The 19,846-nt window shown below is 42.5% G+C and overlaps 1 protein-coding gene across 1 annotated transcript in view; it reads left to right on the top strand.

Annotated features, from left to right (window-relative positions):
* FAM135B (family with sequence similarity 135 member B) overlaps positions 1-19,846 on the top strand; it is a 353,644-nt gene that overhangs the window by 167,633 nt on the left and 166,165 nt on the right. The window contains exon 3 of the mRNA XM_001090012.4: positions 6,643-6,722. Within this exon, the coding sequence (XP_001090012.4) occupies positions 6,643-6,722 (80 nt within the window). The remainder of the gene's footprint in view (positions 1-6,642; positions 6,723-19,846) is intronic.

The following is a 19,846-nucleotide window of genomic DNA, read 5'->3' as shown; positions in this document are numbered from 1 at the left end:
ATTTGTGTCAGTCAGGGTTTGCCAATTATTGGCCCTTGAGGATTGAGCCTGCAAATGTGTTTTATCTTGTTGACACAGTGCTTTATTGCTAACGTGGCCATGGCTACCGCTGCTAATTGTTTTTGCTGTTGCTGATGTTGCTGTTGTCATTGCCATTGATTTGTGAACCAATATTTAGCATTTTAAAGATGTTTCATTACAAAATTAAATTTCTGTCTTCCCCTGAAAAACTGAAAGATCTCCCAACATGCAGTCAACATTTCTGCAGGGTCTTAATAAGCCACTGCTAAGTAGCAGCTGCTCCTGTGGCCAAGGCGGCCACCGCTGCCCTCACACAGAGGCAAGTGTCATGATCATTTGTAAATGTGCTTCCACTGGGATTTTTTTAATGGTAGTTGATTATTTTTGGACCCGTATATCCATCAAAAGCAGAAAATAAAAAGATAGATTAGGTGGAATCCAAGGTTTTCTTACAATTTCATTTTTGTAGTTTGCCTGGCCCCTGCAGGCATTTGTGTTTTCTCCAGTTGGTATGGAGCCTCATCCTTTCCAATAGATCCATCACTGTGATTTTCCTGTTGAACAGGACAGATGCCTTTTATGTTTTTCAGTTAAATGTTTTATTTTGAATTAGTTGTAGCATCACATGCAGTTTTAAGTAGTACAGAGACATCTCATATAATGTTTATCTAGTTTCCTTAATGGTAGTATCTTGTAATGCTGTGGTGCAATTTCACAGTCAGGATATTGATATGGACAGTCAGGGTACAAATTATTTTCATCACCACATGGATCTCACATTTTATGTTGCTCCACACCCACTCGTCTCCCACTCCCATCCTCTCTCCAACCCCTGGAGCCACTAATCTGTATTCTATTTTTATAATTTTGCAACTTTAAACATGCCATATAAATGGAAATATACACCTTTTTCAAATTAGCTTCTTTTGCTGAGCATAACTGTCTGGAGCTCCATCCAGACTGTCTGTGGATGAATTGTTCATTCTTATTTATTGCGGAGTAGTTTCCACAGTTTATTCATTTACTAAAGGACATCTGGGTTGTTTCAGTTTTTAGTATTGTGGATAAAGCTTCTCTCAACATTTTGAACAAGTTCTTACATAAATAAGTTTTCATTTCTCTAAGAGAAATGCCTAGGAGGGCAGTTGTTGGGTTGTTAGACAGTTGTATGTTTAATTTTTAAAGAAGCTAGCTAACATTTTCCAGAGTGGCTGTTCCATTTTACATTTCCAGCAGCAATGTGTGAGTGATCCACTTTGCCTGCATAATTGCCAGTAACTGGTGTTGTCAATGCTTTTTATTTTAGTCATTTTGATGAGTGCGTTGTAGCATCTAATTGCGGTTTTAATTAGTATTTTGTCTGATGATGTTGAATATCTTTTTTAAACATTTATTTTATCGTATATATTTGAAGTATACAACATGATGTTTTGATAAAAAATATGCAGTGAAATGATCATTATATGTGAGCAAAGTAGCACATCTACTGTCTTCCAAAGTGGCCTTCTTTTTTTATTTTAAACTTTTCCATAGTAAGTACATCTAAAATCTGTTCTCTTAGCAAATTTTCAGTATATAATACAATATTATTAACTATAATCCTCTGGCTGTACATTAGATCTCTAAACTTATTTATACTATAGAACTGCAAGTTTATACTCTTTGACCTACGTTTCCCCATTTCTTCTTTCCCCTCTCCACTCTTGGTAACTATCATCCTATTCTCTCTTTCTATGTGTTTGACTTCCTTTTTTTAAAAAAGTTCTACGTGTAAGTGAGATCTTGTATATATATTTTTTCTGTATCTGGCTTATTTCATTTAAGCATAATGTTCTTCAGTTTCATCCATGTTATTGAAAATGGCAGTAGCTTCTTTTTTTTGAGGCTGAATAACATTCTATTGTTTGTGTGTGTGTGTATGTGTGTGTGTACATTGATATATATTCCACAGTTTATCCACTGATTCATTGCTGGGCGCTTAGGTTGTTTCTGTATCCGGGCTATTGTGACTAATGCCGCAATGAAGGTGGAGGTGCAGATCTCTCCACGAGGTGCTGACTTTGATGTCTTGTTGGTGTACACAAGCAGAGGGGTTTCTGGGTCATATGGCAGTTTTATTTTTAGTTTTTTGAGGAACCTCCATGTTATTTTTCATAATGGCTGTACCAATTTACATTCCCACCAGAAAAGAATACAAGGGTTTTCTTTTCTCCACATTCTCACCAACACTGGTTATTTCTTGTCTTTTTCATGATAACTATCCTGAAATGTATGAGGTGATATGTTGTGGTTTTGATTTGTGTTTCCCTGATGATTAGTAACATTGAGTACTTTTTCACAAATGTGTTGGTAATTTGAATGTTTTCTTTGGAAAAATGTGTATTCAGGTCCTTTGTCCTTTAAATTGGATTATTATTATTATTATTATTACTGCTATTGAGTTGCATGATTTTCTTACACATTTTGAACACTAATCCCTTATCAGACATACTGTTTGCAAATATTTTCATTCTTTTGTAAGTGGCCATTTTACCTTGTTCATTTTTCTTGTTTCTCAAGATTGTATTATAGCTGTTTAACATCTTTTGTGGTTCCATACATATTTTAGAACTATTTTCTCTATTTGTATAAAAAATGCCCTTGGGATTTTTTTTTTTTTTTTTTTTTTTGAGGTAAGGTCTCCACCTGACACCCAGGCTGGAGTACAGTGTTGTGATTTCAGCCCACCTCCTCTTCAACCTCCTGTGCTCAAGTGATTTTCCCTACCTCAACCCTTCCAGTAACTGAGACTACAGACTACAGGTATATGCCACCACACCCAGCTAATTTATTTATTTATTTTCTGTAGGGATGGGGTCTCCATATATTGCCTAGGCCGGGCTCAAGCAATCCTCCAGCCTTGGCCTCCGAAAGGGCTGGGATTAGAGGCATGAGCCACCACACCTGACCTGGCATTTTAATAGAGACTGCACTGATACTCTGTTTTGCTTTGGGTGTATGAACATTTGAACATCTTTTCATGAGCTTATTTGCCCTCTGTGTGTTCCCTTTGGTGAAATTTTTCTTGTGTTTGACCACTTTTTAATTGGTGTGTTTGCTTTTACTACTCAGTTCCAAGAGTCCTTTATATATCCTAGGCAATAGTCCTTTGTCAGATAGTCAATTCTCAATAGTTACAGTAGTATGTTCTGTAAAGTCACCATGAATACTGAATTAGCAAATGCTGAACCACTGTTCCTGGGGGAAATACAAGCTTAGGTTCCTGTGAGCCCCTGGTCACATTTCTGCCAGACTTACCAATACATAATCTTGTTTTATGTGCTTCTGTTTAAAGATACCTCACAGTTAATATGTACTGTTGATTCATTACCATTGATCTCAGTCAGCAGCACTAGAACTCATAGCTGAGTGAAGCTCATCTAATAACACACATCCTTTCTCCATGGGGCACATCACAGCATTCCTGCCCTTAGGAATGCTAGACAGCCCTTTAGTACTATGCCTGGGGTCTATCTCAAACAGTGGAATCACCAACAAAAAAGCACAGAGTAGAAAAATATGTGGGACTAAATAAATTTCAAAAGGGATCCTTGTTTGTAGTATTGCTTAACCTCAGTTGGGCACCTGAGTGTCAGAAGATTCAAACTTTTTACCACTGTGTTCGTGTCTGTGAATGACCACAAAGGTGCTGTGAGTGTTGCATTTGGGGCTAAAACATATTTTATCAAGTAAACAAATTCCCAAATACAGAATACACAGATACTGAGGGCCACCGCATGTGATTTGCAACTATTTTTTCCCACATTGTAGCTTGTATCTTAACAGGGTCTTTCATAGCACAAAACTGTTTAGTTTTAATGAATTAAAATTTATCTGTGGGGTTCAGTGGCTCACACCTGTAATCCCAGCACTTTGGGGGGCCGAGGTGGGAGGATCACTTGAGACCAGGAGTTTGATGCCAGCCTGGGTAACATAGCAAGACCTCATCTCTCAAAATAAACAAGCAAACAAACAAACAAAATATATGTTTTTCTTTTATGATTCATGTTTTCTGTACCAAGTCTAACAACTCTTTGCTTAATTCTATATTTAGAATATGTTTTAGGCCAGATGTGGTGGCTCACACCTGTAATTCCAGCACTTTGGAAGGCCAAGGCAGGTGGATTGCCTGAGGTCAGGAGTTCGAGACCAGCCTGGCCAACATGGTGAAACCCCGTCTCTACTAAAAATAAAAAAATTAGCTGGGCATGGTGGTGGGTACCTGTGATCCCAGCTACTTGGGAGGCTGAGGCAGGAGAATCACTTGAACCCGGGAGGTGGAGGTTACAGTGAGTCGAGATCGCACCATTGCACTCCAGCCTGGGCAACAAAGTGAGACTCTGCCTCAAAGAAAGAAAAAAGGAATAATTTTAAAACTTTTCTCTGTTTCCTAATAGTTTTATAGTTTCATATTTTTCATTTACGTCCACAATCTACGTTATTAATAGTTTCTTTATAAGATATGAAATTAAAGTTGAGGTTTGTGTGTTTGGTTGTGGCTGTTATCTTGTCTATGGATAGCCAATTGCTTCAGGACAACTTATTTTAAAAGGTGATCTCTGCTCCATTGAATTGCTTTTGCACCTTTGTGAAAAACCACATGGGCATATGTATGCCCTCATTACTGCGGGGTGCTGGGTGGAGGTCCAGGCTCCCCAAATGGTCTCCACTTAAACTGAACAGGTGGGGTTCTCTTCACCATCTGTTAGGGATGGAAGCCTGGCTCCCTGCTGAAGTCCTTCTCTTGGCAGGTTGGGTGGGGATGCAGTGTTTTCATGCAGTCTGGGGATGGCGGGTGTCTAGACTTCCCACTTTGCCTTTGCTGGTGTGGGTGGAGGTGGGCCCACAGTATTTTCTGTTTTTTGGCTGGAGTAGACAGCTGTTGCCTAAAAGTTTTCTGTCTTGCTAGGCTGTTCTCTTCCTGATCCTTTGGCTGGAGGGAGAGGGCTTTCTTTGGATAATTTTCTTGTTCGTGGCTATTAGCTTTTCTGGCTTCTTGGCTTCTCCAGTATCCAGTCTGGATATATGAGGCAACAGAAAATGCAGAAGCCTCACCAGCATGTCTCTCCTTGGGTCCTGAGGTCCCCAACCTGTCTGCTTTCTTCTCCACCTTGAAGAATCTGCATTTGCTTGTTTTCTATATACTGTTAGAGTTTTTGTTGTGCTTAGTGCGAAAAATAGGGTAAAGTATGTCTCTCTACTTCACCTTTCTGGAAACAGAAGTCATGGCAGGTACTTTTAAAAAATATTCATTTTGGCTGGGCATGGTGGCTCACGCCTGTAATCCCAGCACTTTGGGAGGCTGAGGCAGGCGGATCATAAGGTTAGAAGTTCAAGATCAGCCTGACCAACATGGTGAAACCCATCTCTACTAAAAATACAAAAATTAGCCAGGCATGGTGGTGCGCGCCTGTAGTCCCAGCTACATGGGAGGCTGAGGCAGAAGAATTGCTTGAACCCAGGAGGTGAATGTTGTAGTAAGCTGAGATCGTACCACTGTATACCTGCCTGGGCTACACAGCAAGACGCCATCTCAATATATATATATATTCATTTTACAGATACAGAAACAAGTTCAGAGAAGTTATGTGATGTACTTAAAGTCATGCAGCTGGAAATGTGTCACTCATGCTGCAGCTATGAATTCAGTGCTAGTGCCCTTTTCTCTTCATTTTTGCTCATCATTTATACGTTAAAAACAAGCAGGAGACTGCCAAGGAAACATTCTATGAGTGTATGTGCAGTGCAAGGACGTCAATAGCAGGGTACTTGCCTAGCCATGAGCTCAATGAGCTACGGGAGACTGATGTGTTCATGGTCCATTTTCCTTATATTTCACTTTGGTTTATTCACATTTCAGTTCACAATGGGTTTCAAATCAGTAAAAGAAGAGAACAGTGATGATGCCAGAAATGTCCTCAAGTGCTTACAAGCAAAAAGTCATTAATTGCAAAGCACAGAACTTCAAAAGATGCTTCTGTACTTGGGGTGAAAGAGGGCACATTAGAGAGTTAACGGATAGCAGGAGAAGCTGCACATTGTCCTGAAATGGTGGAATTTGAAAATGGGAGTACTATGTTAAAATTAAGAAGATGAAATACACAGGGAAAAGTGCATTTGGCAACACCCCCAAGAAGAATAACTCAGCGGCTGTGTTACTAAAAGAAGTGGTTTTTGTGTTGCAACATGATAGAAACTCAGTTTACAGATGGATTATCCACCGTGCATAAATAGCCTACTTTCCTATAACAATAACCTTTCTTGACTACATAAAACCCACACCCCTTAATGAAACTGTGTCACATGACCCATCTCTTTCTTTTCTCTATTCCAATCACCTCCAACCTTGTTCAGTCTCGTGTGATCTCAAGTGAACTTAACTTCCTGTCTCCAACGCTGCCCCGTTGCTTCCCTCTCCAGCTCTGCTGATAAAATGCATTTCTCTTTGATGCCAGATGATTGTGCATGCTGCCAAGAAACTTCCCTGATTTCCTGTGGCTTTCAGGATTCGTTCTAGGTATTTTTAGAAGTCAAAGTTAAGAAGCCTGATCTTCAGCATCCTCTCCTCTTCTCTTTTCTTAGGTATTACCAGATCCGAGTGACCTTGAAGGTGTCCTCAAGGATCCCCCACAGACTGAGTGCCTCCATCGCTGGGCAGACAGGTGAGCAGAAGAATGGCCATGGGGCGCTTGCCCCTAATGGCGAACCTCCCTTTGTCACTGCTTGCCAGGGCACAGCCGAGCGCAAGGCGTGTAGACGCACTCAGCCAATCTGTGGTGAATGTTGGATGAGCAAATTTTGGAAATGGAAACCAACAGTTGGAGGTGTCCATATGTGTACATTGTGGCAAGGGGAACCTGGCTTAAGAGAAATATACTTTCCCACGAACAGCCAGTATTTAGAGATAAACTGGCTGTGGGAGGTTGGTTAAAGTCAAGTCAGGGAGGACGTCGGTGGGAAATGACATCCAGCAAGTGGGTAAAGAGAAGCCTGTTAAAGGGAACCTGGGAATCAACTAGGTACAGAGGACAGAGTGAGTAGGCGGTGTTGCTGGCACTTTCCATACACAGTGAGGGGACAAAGAGCAGTGGTCCCAGCTTGAGGAGAAGGATTGCCAAGGACAACTCGGATCCTGATCTTGAGAAGGCTGGAGTACAAAGTTGGTAACCAGGGCTCTGAGCAGGTAGTTTATCACAGAGTATTGAGTCAGAAAAAGAGAACTTACTGTGCCAGAAATAAAGACAGACATAATATTAACTAGTAGAACTATTAGGAGTTTGCATTAGTAAATTTGGGACAACTGTATAGACTAGCTAGACCTTAAGAAGAAGGAGAGGCCAGGCACGGTGACTCATACCTGTAATCCCAGCACTTTGGGAGGCCAAGGTGGGCAGATCACCTGAGGTCAGGGGTTTGAGACCAGCCTGGTCAACAAGGTGAAACCCTGCCTATACTAAAAATACAAAAGAATTAGCCAGGCGTGGTGGTGGGTGCCTGTAATCCCAGCTACCCAGGAGACTGAGGCAGGAGAATCACTTAAACCTGGGAGGCGGAGGTTGCAGTGAGCCGGGATTGTGCCGCTGCGCTCCAGCCTGGGTGACAAAGTGGGGCTCCAAAAAAAAAAAAAAAAAAAAAAGAAAAAGAAAAAGGAGAAATACTTAAAGGGTAGGGTAGAGGGTAGGGAACATTAAGACAGAGCTGTGCAAAATCTGTTTAACATTAATTATAAAGTACAAGTAGCCAAGAATGTTGTAGAAATTCAATCCAGTAAAGCTAAGAGTACTGGTCGTAGCTACACTTGATAAAATTCATTTGGAATTTGCAACATGTTATGGTGAGTGGAATCACATGCAATTGAATATCCACAAGTCAGGAATGTAGATGTGGTGGTCTGCTTAAATTTACCTTAGAAGACATCTGGAGGGGGACCTGGTTCCTGAGGCCACATGATAAAACATGAGAAGAGACCTGTGGTTTCAGAGCAATAGGATAACTCAAGCCTGTGATCTACAGAAGGAAAGACACTGATGGCCACAGGCTTCCCCCTTGCCTCTGAGTAGAGTAAAACATTAAATAATAGTCAAGTTGCCATATTTCCAAGGTGTTCCTCCTATTTCTCTCCACTCCACTCTCCTGGGAAGGAATCAGGCATCTGATAAGTAGGCTACCCATCCCCGTAGGTCCAGTGTAGATCCAGAGTGATTTAAGAATCCAGCAGTTCCCTCCTTTCCTATCATCATGTGCTTCACCCCTTCCCCACCCCACCTTCCAACAGAAGAAGGTCCATGATGTCCACAGAGAGAGCAGGGGATTTGGACCCTGACCCTCCGTGAACCAGTGTCCGTATGTGTACATTGGATAATAACATATCCGTGACCCCAGATATGTTACTAGCAGTTTTAACTTTAGTTTCCTGAAATGTGAGAATAAAATGCATTCTTCATAGATATTGTCTTAGAAATTATAATTAAAAAGGACACTTTATATTTCATAGAGGTTTTAAATATGCTTATGTCAGAACAAGAACTAGCACAAGGTAAGTAGCCAGTTAGTCCTACCTGTGGTCATATCATCAGGGATTTGAGGAACCCGATCTCAGGGTCAAGGTAAAAGCCTTGGAGAGGGACCTAAAAGTGAAGCAGAAATAACACTGCAGCCGACCCGATGAAAGCCATCCCCAGGCTCCCCGTCAAGGACTCTGCTTCTTCCTTGTGACTGTGCATGTCAGGAGCTTGGGTCCTGTCACCGGATGAGCCATCTTTTGGAGCTGGCAGGCCCCAGCTGTGAGGACCAGAGGGCTGCAGGATGCTCAGTGGTTGGCAGAGCCAACGGGGGTTGAGAAGGGCTTGAGATAGTGCTGCACAGAGACAAAGAAAATAAAAATGAAAAAACCATTTTCTTTTCTAGTATAGTTTAGCAGAAGAATAATTATGATGAAGTTGGTATGCCTTGAGCTTTACAGTAGCACACTGTTTAGAACAGAATACAAACACAGTGGTCAGCAATAATTTACAATGAGATTGTGCCCCAGGTGAGGGATGTGCGGAATTTGTATTTCTTCTTCAAGGTGAATTTTCCAATTACACTATTTTTGGTTAGAGACCGCTGCATTGTGAAGCACTCCAAAACATCTGACTTTTAACAATGGCTTATTCTTTTGTAATGTTTTGAGTTAGCCAGCCTAGGCTGGGGACATTTATGCACTACCTTCAGCTGAGATCTCGGCTGAGGATGGAGCAGCCAAGATGCCGTCACTCATCTGTGTCTGACTCCTTGGTTGGACTGGCTGCACCAGAAGAGGCACAGCTGGGCTTCTGTCTCCAGTTGGGTGGTCAGACTTCTTACATGAAAGCTGAGTTCCCCAGAGAGAAAATGAGGAAGATTCCAGGCCACTTAAGGGCTAGATGGAGACTGGCCCAGGGTCGCTTCCTCCACAGTTCATTGGTCAGGGCAGGTGACAAGGCCAGCCCCAGGGGAATGGAAATAGACTTTCGCCTTTCATTGGAAGCACCATCTGCATGTAGAGTGATGGGAGGAAACTCTGGCAGTCCTATATCTGGCCAACTATCCAAACATATTTTCCATTACCTATATGCATTTCTGAGGAGAAAAGAGAAAAATGTATCTTTAGGCAACAAAATATAACATATTGGAAGAGAACCAGGAGGAGTGAAAACATTTGGACTTTAATGATGTCTTTGATACTCAGTACTTAAACGATCTTGTTGGAATAAATGATTTCATTTGGCTTTTTAGTTCCATGTATCTCTAAATGGAAATAGAAACAGCTTGCCATATCCAAGGAGGCAGAATTTAGCAGTTATGAGGGCCACAAGCTTGGGCTTTCCAGGTATAATTTCTACTTCTCCCACTTCTAAGCTGCTTGACTTTAGAAAAGTTCTTTAACCAATTTGTTTTTCAGGTTCCTCATCTATAAAACAGGGATGGCAGTTGGTACTTATAGGTTTATGGTAAAGATTGAATGAATTATGCAAATTCATGCATGTAAAATGATTACATACATTACATGGTTTACATATAAATCATGTATGTAAAGTGATTAGACTGTTGCCTGGCACATGGTGAGCTCATAATAACTGTTACTTAGAATAAGTGTTGCTATTAGGTACAAGAGTCACTTTTTATTTAGCAGCCTTCTGACCTGTGCTGTTCATCAAGGGGAACGAGAGGCTGCCTTCCAGCTCTAGAGATGCTCAAAGTCACCTCAGGGAGACAGAAGTGATCAGATGATACAGTAGGGGTGGAGAGTGCGGTGACCATCGGACGGACTGTGGGGCCATGCAGGACTGCCTGTGCGAGGAGCCAGTGGCTTGACTGAGAAAGGACCTCTCAGATTGGGCTTGAAGAACAAGCAGACGTTGGTTCCACAGACAAAAGTAGGGAAGGTTGATCCAGGCGAGGTAATACAATGACCTGTACAGCGCGAAGGTGTTCACAGGATGAGGAGAGATGTGACTGCTGATAAGAACAGCACCAACATGAGAAGAGAAACAAGCTGTGGTCAGGTTTGGAGCCCATTTGTGCCACACGGAAGAGATTGGTTTTGTTTCAGAGACACAGCCAGGTGAAATGAAAGCACCTTGTCCAGCCCAGTGCTGTTCAAACACGTGGTGCTGTCTCATAAATCGAGGGTCAGGATTCTGCATTTTTATTCTCTTTTTAAATATGTCAGTTCTCTAATAGCCTCATTATATGGAAGCATGTTTCCATTATGTAGATGATTTAGGTCCAGATCTTCTTGATATGAAATAAATATTGCATTGACTTGTACAAGCTAGATGTTTATGATTAGATCCTGTGTGTTAAAATATAATAGTAATTCCCCATGTGCACAGCCTGCATGCCATTGCCTTTTCCTTTCACTTCTTTTTTAAGAGGTGATTTGGGGAAGATTTCTCTGGAAAACTGAAGGTTTGCTCTTTTCTGAGTTAGCTGCATATCTTATTCCATAGAACATGACAGGCTTGGAGCTCACACCAGTTAGGAATAATCGTTTTCTTGGACATGTGAGAAAGATCCTAGCATTTGAGAAGGGACAGGCACACGAATGGTGACAGCAACTGTAATACTGTCAGATGTGCTTGTGGACCTGGGGCCCCTTCTGTGTAGATGTGAGAACATTGGGGGTTTGGCCTTAGTGTTGGGTATGAATATGAAGGACGCAGGTCTTCATCATTACCAGAAATAGAAAAGTGCAAATTACAGGTGACTAATGATTCACTGACCAAGACACCCCTTGACTGTTCAAGAACAAAAAAGAAAAAAATCATTGCAATATCTTCCTGTTGTTCCCCTTGACCTTCAGTGAAAATTAAGAAAATTCAGTGAAAATTAGGAAGATTCCATGAAAACTGTTTGATAAAAGAATCTACTTATTAGGGAGGGAGGGCCTGCAGCAGAAAAGACTTGAACTCAGATAGTCATGTTAACATCCCAATCACTCACTTCAGAACTATGTGTGCCAAGGGAAGCCTTTCAACCACTAAGCCTTCAATTTTTTTTTTTTTTTTACCACAATGGGGATAGTCATACCTTTTGCCTAGGGTTTCAGAGAGGGTTTGAGAGCATGATGGCAAAGCCCCTAGCACAGTGCCTGATACAAAATGGGAAAAATAAAAAGCAGCTATTATTATTAATATTATCAGTTAATAAAAAGTCTTACTATGCATTCAAGGGAAGCTTGCAGACGGAGTCAGCAGAAGTGTTCCTAAGGCAAAGGTGACAGGGTGATTGGATGTAAGTGAGACAGAGGGCCCTCACAGCATGGGTGTATTAGTCCCTTTTCATGCTACTGATAAAGACATACCCAAGACTGGGCAATTTACATAAGAAAAAGGTTTAATTGGACTTACAGTTCTGCATGGGTGGCGAAGCCTCACAATCACCAGGGAAGGCAAGGAGGAACAAGTCACATCTTACATGGATGGCAGCAGGCAAAGAGAGACAGGGTTTGTATAGGAGAACTCCTCTTTTTAAAACTGTCAGATCTCATGAGACTTATTCACTATCACGAGAACGAATACCATGATTCAATTACCTCCCACTGGGTCCCTCCCACAACATGTAGGAATTCAAGATGGGATTTGGGTGGGGACATAGCAAAACCACATCAGGTGCCAAGGTTAAACAGGAGGGATGTTGCTGAACATTCAGTGTGAAGGCAAGATGGGAACATGGACATTGATAGACTTTAGAGAGTGGGATACAGGAATGGCTGGGACAACCAGCTCAGAACCAAGACTGTAACCAGCAGCATTTGCTAATCTCTGTGTTCACAATGGCCTTAAAGAATGATACAGCCTGTGGCCGGGTGTGGTGGCCCACACTTGTAATCCCAGCACTTTGGGAGGCCGAGGCAGGCAGATCACCTGAAGTCAGGAGTTTAGGACCAGCCTGGCCAACATGGAAAAACCCCGTCTCTACTAAAAATACAAAAAATTAGCAAGGCGTGGTGACACGCACCTGTAGTCCCGGCTACTCAGGGGACTGAGACAGGAGAATTGCGTGAGCATGGGAGGCGGAGGTTTCAGTGAGCAGAGATCGTGCCACTGCTCTCCAGCCTGGGTGACAGAGTGAGACTCTGTCTCAAAAAAAAAAAAAAAAGGTGATAGACTGTAACGGGATTTTTGTATTATTGTTGCATTCCTGTGGACCCTTAGTGAGATGAGGTCTAAACATTCAAGGGAGAGCCGAGCCAGGTTGTACAGTCTCATCTGATAGTTTCTTTTTTTTTGAGACGGAGTCTTGCTCGGTCTCCCAGCCTGGAGTGTAGTGGTGCAATCTCAGCTCACCGCAACCTGTGCCTTTCGGGTTCAAACAATTCTCCTGCCTCAGCCTCCCAAGTGGCTGGGATTACAGGTGTGCGCCGCCATGCCTGGCTAATTTTTGTATTTTTAGTAGAGATTGGGTTTTACCATGTTGGCCAGGCTGGTCTTGCACGCCTGACCTCAAGTGGTCGCCCACCTCAGCCTCCCAAAGTGCTAGTATTACAGGCATGAGCCACTGCGCCTGGCCTCATCTAATAGTTTCTAAGAGGAGGCCTGCCAATAGGATGTGGCTTGCCAACAGCTAGTTATGCAAATAGAACAGAACATAGATTTTTCTTAGTAAAAGTGTGATGGGGATTTTCAGAAACTACCTTGTGTGTCTCAGTACTCAAATTGAATGCTACTTTCACTATTCTTTGTAGTAATCATAAGACATATACACACGCGAACATACATGCATATGTATACATATATATGCATGTGTGTATATAATTAATTTCAAGTGGTCCGCCTATAAATATAAATGTCTATACATATAAATATATGCATATATATATATGTATGTATGTATAACTGATTTGGTCTATCTTATTTCTAACATACTCACTTATTATACTTGTCAGTCAAGCCTATGACATTTGGATCAAAATTGATATTTATCTGAGTTCAACAAATTTTTCAGATGCCTCCTACAAGCCAGAATGTGTACTATGCCCTGAGAAATACAAAGATGAATGATAATGAATTGAATGTGAGAGTTCAGGTATTCCAGGAGGATGAAACAGACGTAAGACATTTTAAAATGTGATTATGCTTACTTCAAAGGCTTGCTTATGTTTTGCGGGTCTCAGATTTGTTGTTTTCTTTTGAGTTCAGGGTTACAAAGTAATTGGTATGTCCATGTCTGTGTGAACAGATGTTAAATATACTTAGCCTTGGCTCTTTTCTTCCACCAAAATGTTGCTGTTTCTTAGATTCTGCAGTCTCTTTCTACCTAGAGATGTTATTTTTTTCCCTTAGGGGGCTGATCAGCTGAATCATACTTGGGAGAGGGGTCTGTTCAAGTCGAGTGAGGCTGCTAAATGATTAGGCACAAAACAGGCATCTGCTAGTCACTGCTCATCAAAGCAAGAGAAAAGATAGCACAGTAAATTGTGGAAATGTATAAAAATTGCCATGATTAGTTTTCGTAATGTTTTGAGAGGTAATTTCCATTTCCATTAAGTAGAAGCATTTAAGAGTTTTACCATGTAGAGGGCGGGGGACAGACATTTATTCTTCAAATGAATCAATCTAATTTCTTTTCAGGGTCCATTAAAGCACCTAAATATCAAATATGTCTGTTTTTCATGGAGAATTCTAAGCAGGTAAAACACTGCAGCTCCCAGGCTCTAAGTACCAGCCTGGGGCCACAGAAGAGCCTACCCGGGGCCAGCAGGGTGGGCGGCAGGGTGGGCTTCCTGATTAAACAAAGCACTTAAAGGGGGCTCTTCCATCTTTTCGGCTTCCAGGCAGGTCACACCACTCAACTCAGAAACGCCAAGCCCAGGGGCCCTTTCCTTCCACTCCGAGCCAAGGGAGTGGGTGACCACCCCACTTCCTTTGGGCCAAGCCAGCATTGTTGCTCTATCCTTTGTCCTTGAGGTTGTGTCATGATACCTGCTAGCCATCTAGGGCCCTCCTTCAGGAGCTTCCATCAATCTCTGTGCAGTCATGTGCCTTGACTCATCTCAGCTCCTGCTTTTGTAGTTCCTTCAACTTCGAATGCCTACCCCTGTTTTTTTCTTTCCCGCCTCTCCTCCCAGTGGACTTACAGAAAGAATGCATGCAGCCTTCAACAACCAGATGGTCTAAGGGCAGTCTCCTGCCCCCAGGAGACTTAATAGTTATGCGACTATTAATAGTTACGCAACTGAACGTCCTTTGCACAAGCTATAGGCATGCAGCACGTAGCCACTTCCACACTCCACCTGCATTTCTGTGCTTCTTCTACCCTATTTTAGTGTGTTTCCAGTCCCCAGAACCTGTGGCTTCCCTGTGGAGGACCACTCCCAGACAACAGGAAGCATTTCGTCCAATAATTAAACTTTCCTGGGAGTTTGAATTCCATCATCCCCCATCCTCACCCCAACACTTGCTATGAACAAATGGCTACTAACACAGGGTCATGGAAACCCAGCTCCCTTGTCTCAGGATGGAAAGTAAGGCTCACTCCCAAGTTGTCTGACAATCAGGCTGAAGCGCCCTTCTCAGGACCTCTGAAATGTGCCCAGGCCTGTCTTCCTCTCTTTCCCTACCCTGGTTCCCCACTCTCTGTCTGGGTCTCACTGAGGGCATACTCGTCATAAGTTATTTGACAACACATCGTTGTCTGCTGCTTTAGCATCTGTGTCCAGAAGCTGCTAGAAATTGTATAGCAGTTAGGAAGTAGGGTTTGAAGTTGGCCAAACCTGAGTCCACCCAGGTTCTTGTGACCCTGAACCAGTAGCTTCTGTGCCGCTCTTTAGCTCTCTGTAAATGGGAATAGCAACGATAGGAATGACCCTGTAGAAATGTTTGAAGGATCAGTGTAGGTAACATATGTGGGTACTTGGTAGATTTCCTGTCCCGTTGGGAGCACACATATGCATAGATTCTCATGCGCAGGCACACGTACCAGGACACCACAACCTTGCACCACCCCCTGCCACATCTGGTGGGAATAATCTCTTAGTCCACCCCACATTTGTTGTGATTTTTTTTTTAATTGGGATTAGCATGGAGGCTACTTCTTTATTTTTTTTTATTTTACTTTAAGTTCTGGGATACATGTGCAGAACGTGCAGGTTTGTTATATAGGCATACATGTGCCATGGTGGTTTGCCGCACCTACCAACTCATCATCAGGTTTTAAGCCCTGCATGCATTAGGTATTTATCCTAATGCTCTCCCTCGCCTTGCCCACCACCCCCAGAGAGGCCCCGGTGTGTGATGTTCCCCTCCCTCTGTCCATGTGTTCTCATTGTTCAACTCCCACTTATGAGTGAGAACATGCGGTGTTTGATTTTCTGTTCCTGTGTCAGTTTCCTGAGAATAATGACTTCCAGCTTCATCCATGACCCTGCAAAGGACATGAGCTCATTCTTTTTTATGGCTGCATAATATTCCATGGTGTATATGTGCCTCATTTTCTTTATCCAGTCTATCATTGATGGGCATTTGAGTTGGTTCCAAGTCTTTGCTATTCTAAATAGTGCTGCGATAAACATACATGTGCATGTGTCTTTATAGTAGAATGATTTATAATCCTTTGGGTATATACCCAGTAATGGGATTGCTGGGTCAAATGGTATTTCTGGTTCGAGATCCTTGAGGAATTGCCGCACTGTCTTCCACAATGGTTGAACTAATTTACATTCGTATCAATAGTGTAAAAGCGTTCCTATTTCTCCACATCCTCTCCAGCATCTGTTGTTTCCTAACTTTTTAATAATTGCCATTCTAACTGGTGTGTGTTGTGATTTCTGTTAAGATACTTACCCAGCATAAAATTCTACTTTTGAAAGTTTGCTGTGTATGAGGCGCTCTTGACAGTGTGCTTGGTGGCTGGCGCTATTCTCATGGGGCCCCAAGACCAGGGTGTGGAACAGAGAGATTGTCTGGCAATCACAACGTGAGTGATGTGGGCTTGGGAGGGTTGGCCCCGGGGGCTCAGGGCTCAGGGGGGCCTCCTTGACAAGGCTGCCCTCTTTTGTGAGGCACACCTGACTTCTGGTGTCCTGATTTCTGGTCCAGGTTATCAAGGCAAATCTTCATCTGCTCAGAAATGAGGAGGGTCCCCCTAGCAGGTCTTTATGACTTAGGCTCACTTGGAGTCAGCAGCCCTGCCCTGCATTCGTTCTCTAGTGGGTAAGGCTCCAGGGTCCCTTGGTTAGCTTAGCTACCTTTTCCTTGCTCAGGCAGCGGCATTAACAGCTGCTGCCTGGGAAATTTCACCCAGTACAATGAGTTTTAAGCAAACAAACCTAGGGATGAGGGACAAGTGGAGGGCCGGAAAGCATGCATCCAGAGATGTAGCTCAAGGCTTCAGAGTGGCTTACCTTGTGGGTAGAAGAAAGGACAACCTCTGTCTCTAGAGTACCACTTACACAGATTCTAGAATCAGAAGCCTGGGCCCGCACTCACACTGGATGACCTCGGACTCCTCACTCACCTCCCTGGAATTCATTTTTCTTCTCTGTAAAATGGGAAGAATAATAATGATGATAATAATAATAATAACAATTCCTTCATGTGGTTTTTGTGAGAATTAAAAATGTCGCACTGAAAAGGGAGTCCGACATGATGAACCCTCATCAACATTGGTTATTTTAGTTTTATAACAGAAAGTGGGGGAAGTTGCACGGACTAGAATGTTAGTCCTGACGGAGTTTTACTTGTTCAGAGTTTCTTGAGGGCCTCCTGTGTGCCAGGCACTGGTCCAGAGCTCTCTCTGAACCCTGAGATGCCCAGCTGCGATGTTGTCTTCCACAGCATGGAACTTTTCTTGTACTGAAGGTTTCAAGCGGGGGTCCATCATGGTATGAGGCCATGCACAATGAAAAGGGCATTATAAAATTGTGTGCATCTGTTTGGAGTCATCCAGGTCTTTTTAACATGAGAAAGCTTTTCTTATCTTTTGATACTTAGGGATATAAGTTAATCTTTCATGAGGAAGGCGATGCTAAAATGCACACTCCAAGTTGCTGGAACCATGTTGCTTTCTTCAATGCTGGCCGGCTGGTGCCTAGCAGAGGGCCTGGGGCAGAGTAGGCATCTCATGCATGTTTGTTGAATGAGTGGATAAAAAGCCACATCTGAAGACGGAGCTCAGAACAAAGAATAAAAGGAAGTGGAAAGCTGAATTTCATGCAATTAGAAAAAAAAGAAAATTGAGCTCTCGAAGGCTAGGCAAAATAGGCTGTTTTGGAAGAAAGAATATCAGTGGAAAACTATGCTGTTTGGAGTTCTCATAGTCATTAAACTGTTACTGAAAGAAAAAAATATCCTGATTATTTGGAGAAAACCAAAAGAGGCAAGACAACCGCTTTCTGTTTTGGTCAGAAGGTCTCTGATAGACTAAGACTGAAGTATGATGCCTGACATTTGGGTTATCCCCATGGAAAATATTTAGGATCAGTGTGGGGAGAACTGTTCTGTACCCCCTCAAACCACAGCATGTGGGTCCACATCCCATAGCCCAGAGTTCCTCAATATGTGGCCCAAGGTCCTGACTCACAGAATCCCATGGGCATTTGCTAAGGTCAGTTTCTTGACCCTGACTCCCAGATCTCCTAAGTCAAGCTTTAAAAGTAAAATGAGGCTGGGCGCAGTGGCTTATGCCTTAATCCCAGCACTTTGGGAGACTGAGGTGGGCAGATCACGAAGTCAAGAGATCAAGACCATCCTGGACCACATGGTGAAACCCCGCCTTTACTAAAAATGCAAAAAATTAGCTGGGCGTGTTGGTGCGTGCCTGTAGTCCCAGTTACTCGGGAGGCTGAGGCAGGAGAATCGCTTGAACCCGGGAGGTGGAGGTTACAGTGAGCTGAGATGGTGCCACTGCACTCTAGCCTGGCAACAGAGCGAGACTCCGTCTCTATAAAAAAATAAAAAAAAAAGTGAAATAAAATGGCACGGGGAGAAAATATTGAAGAGGAAATTCACATGAGGCTGCACAAGATAAATTCTTTGCTCTCCCAGAACCTGGGAATTCTAAAATTGTAGCTAATAGGTTGATACTAATGGTGGATAATTGCATGATTTAGTCTTTTCTCCTTGGTGACTTAACATTTATAAGAAGAAATTCTGTAGTCGTAATGCATTAAATGTGAAAGCCACGTCTTTGAGGACCTTTGCAGCAGAGGGCTTTGATTTTTGACCTGCTCGCAGATGCATTTTCATTGGGTGCCAGTGGAAAGCACTGTAATCGTGAAAAGAAATAGATTTTATTTCTGAGCTAGGGAGGCAGATTCCATTAGGCAAATGGAATAGTGCTTGCCATGAACGGCAGGAGGGCAGTCTCCAGACTCTGCTGAATATATACCTTGGCTAGGCCACAGGCTCATTTTTAACCATGAGTATTAACTTTTGGAATTAAAAAAAAAAATTATTCCCAAGGAACACACAGTGGGAGGAACAGGTGTATCAGGACCTCTGAAATGCGAAATGAGAAAGGGTTGTGTTCTCAGGATAACAGTCCCACTTACAGACATTCTATACACCCCACACTGGATCCCTTGGAGCCATTTCAAAAATGGTGCCTTTAATCCCAGCCACTCAGGAGGCTGAAGCACAAGAATCACTTCAACCCAGGTTGCAGAGGTTGCAGTGAGCCGAAATCCTGCCACCGCACTCCAGCCTGGGCGATAGAGCGAGATTCAGTCTCAAATAAATAAATAAATAAATAAATAAATAAAATAAAATAAAATAAAAAATGAAAAACCACTCTCACTTTTGGTGATCCCACTTCCTAGCAATTATATTAAAATATACCAATTTTAATTATATTAAAGTTTTCCACAAATGAATCAGATAAATAGGTATTATTTTTCTACAACATGTGTTTTCAAAATTAGTTACCTCCTAATAACTAACTCTTTATTCATAAGCATTTGTGATTTTACTGCACACTCAAGAAATGTCACAAAGTAAGAAAATCTACCTACAAGGTCTCTGCAAATGCACTGACATTTTCATAAAGACTCATGGGACCAATGGACTATCATTTTGAGGAAATGCAGTTAAGCATTATTAATTTTGACTCTGCAGCTTAATTTTTGTATTTGGAGCATGTGTGTGTGTGTGTACATACATGTGTATCTCAACCATTCCCTAAGCCACTGGACAGCTTGCACACTCCAGGTAGCCTGCCATTGGCAGCCAAGGCAAACACAAATAAAATGGTGAGGCCTGGTGAGCGGGTGTCAGTTCTGGTGGAGTTGGGTCTACTTCTGCTGGGCTCATTGTTGTTTTGGGGG

Source organism: Macaca mulatta, chromosome 8 (genome assembly GCF_049350105.2).
Source record: "Macaca mulatta isolate MMU2019108-1 chromosome 8, T2T-MMU8v2.0, whole genome shotgun sequence".
NCBI lineage: Eukaryota > Metazoa > Chordata > Mammalia > Primates > Cercopithecidae > Macaca > Macaca mulatta.
This window is presented reverse-complemented; position numbering and strand designations above follow the sequence as displayed.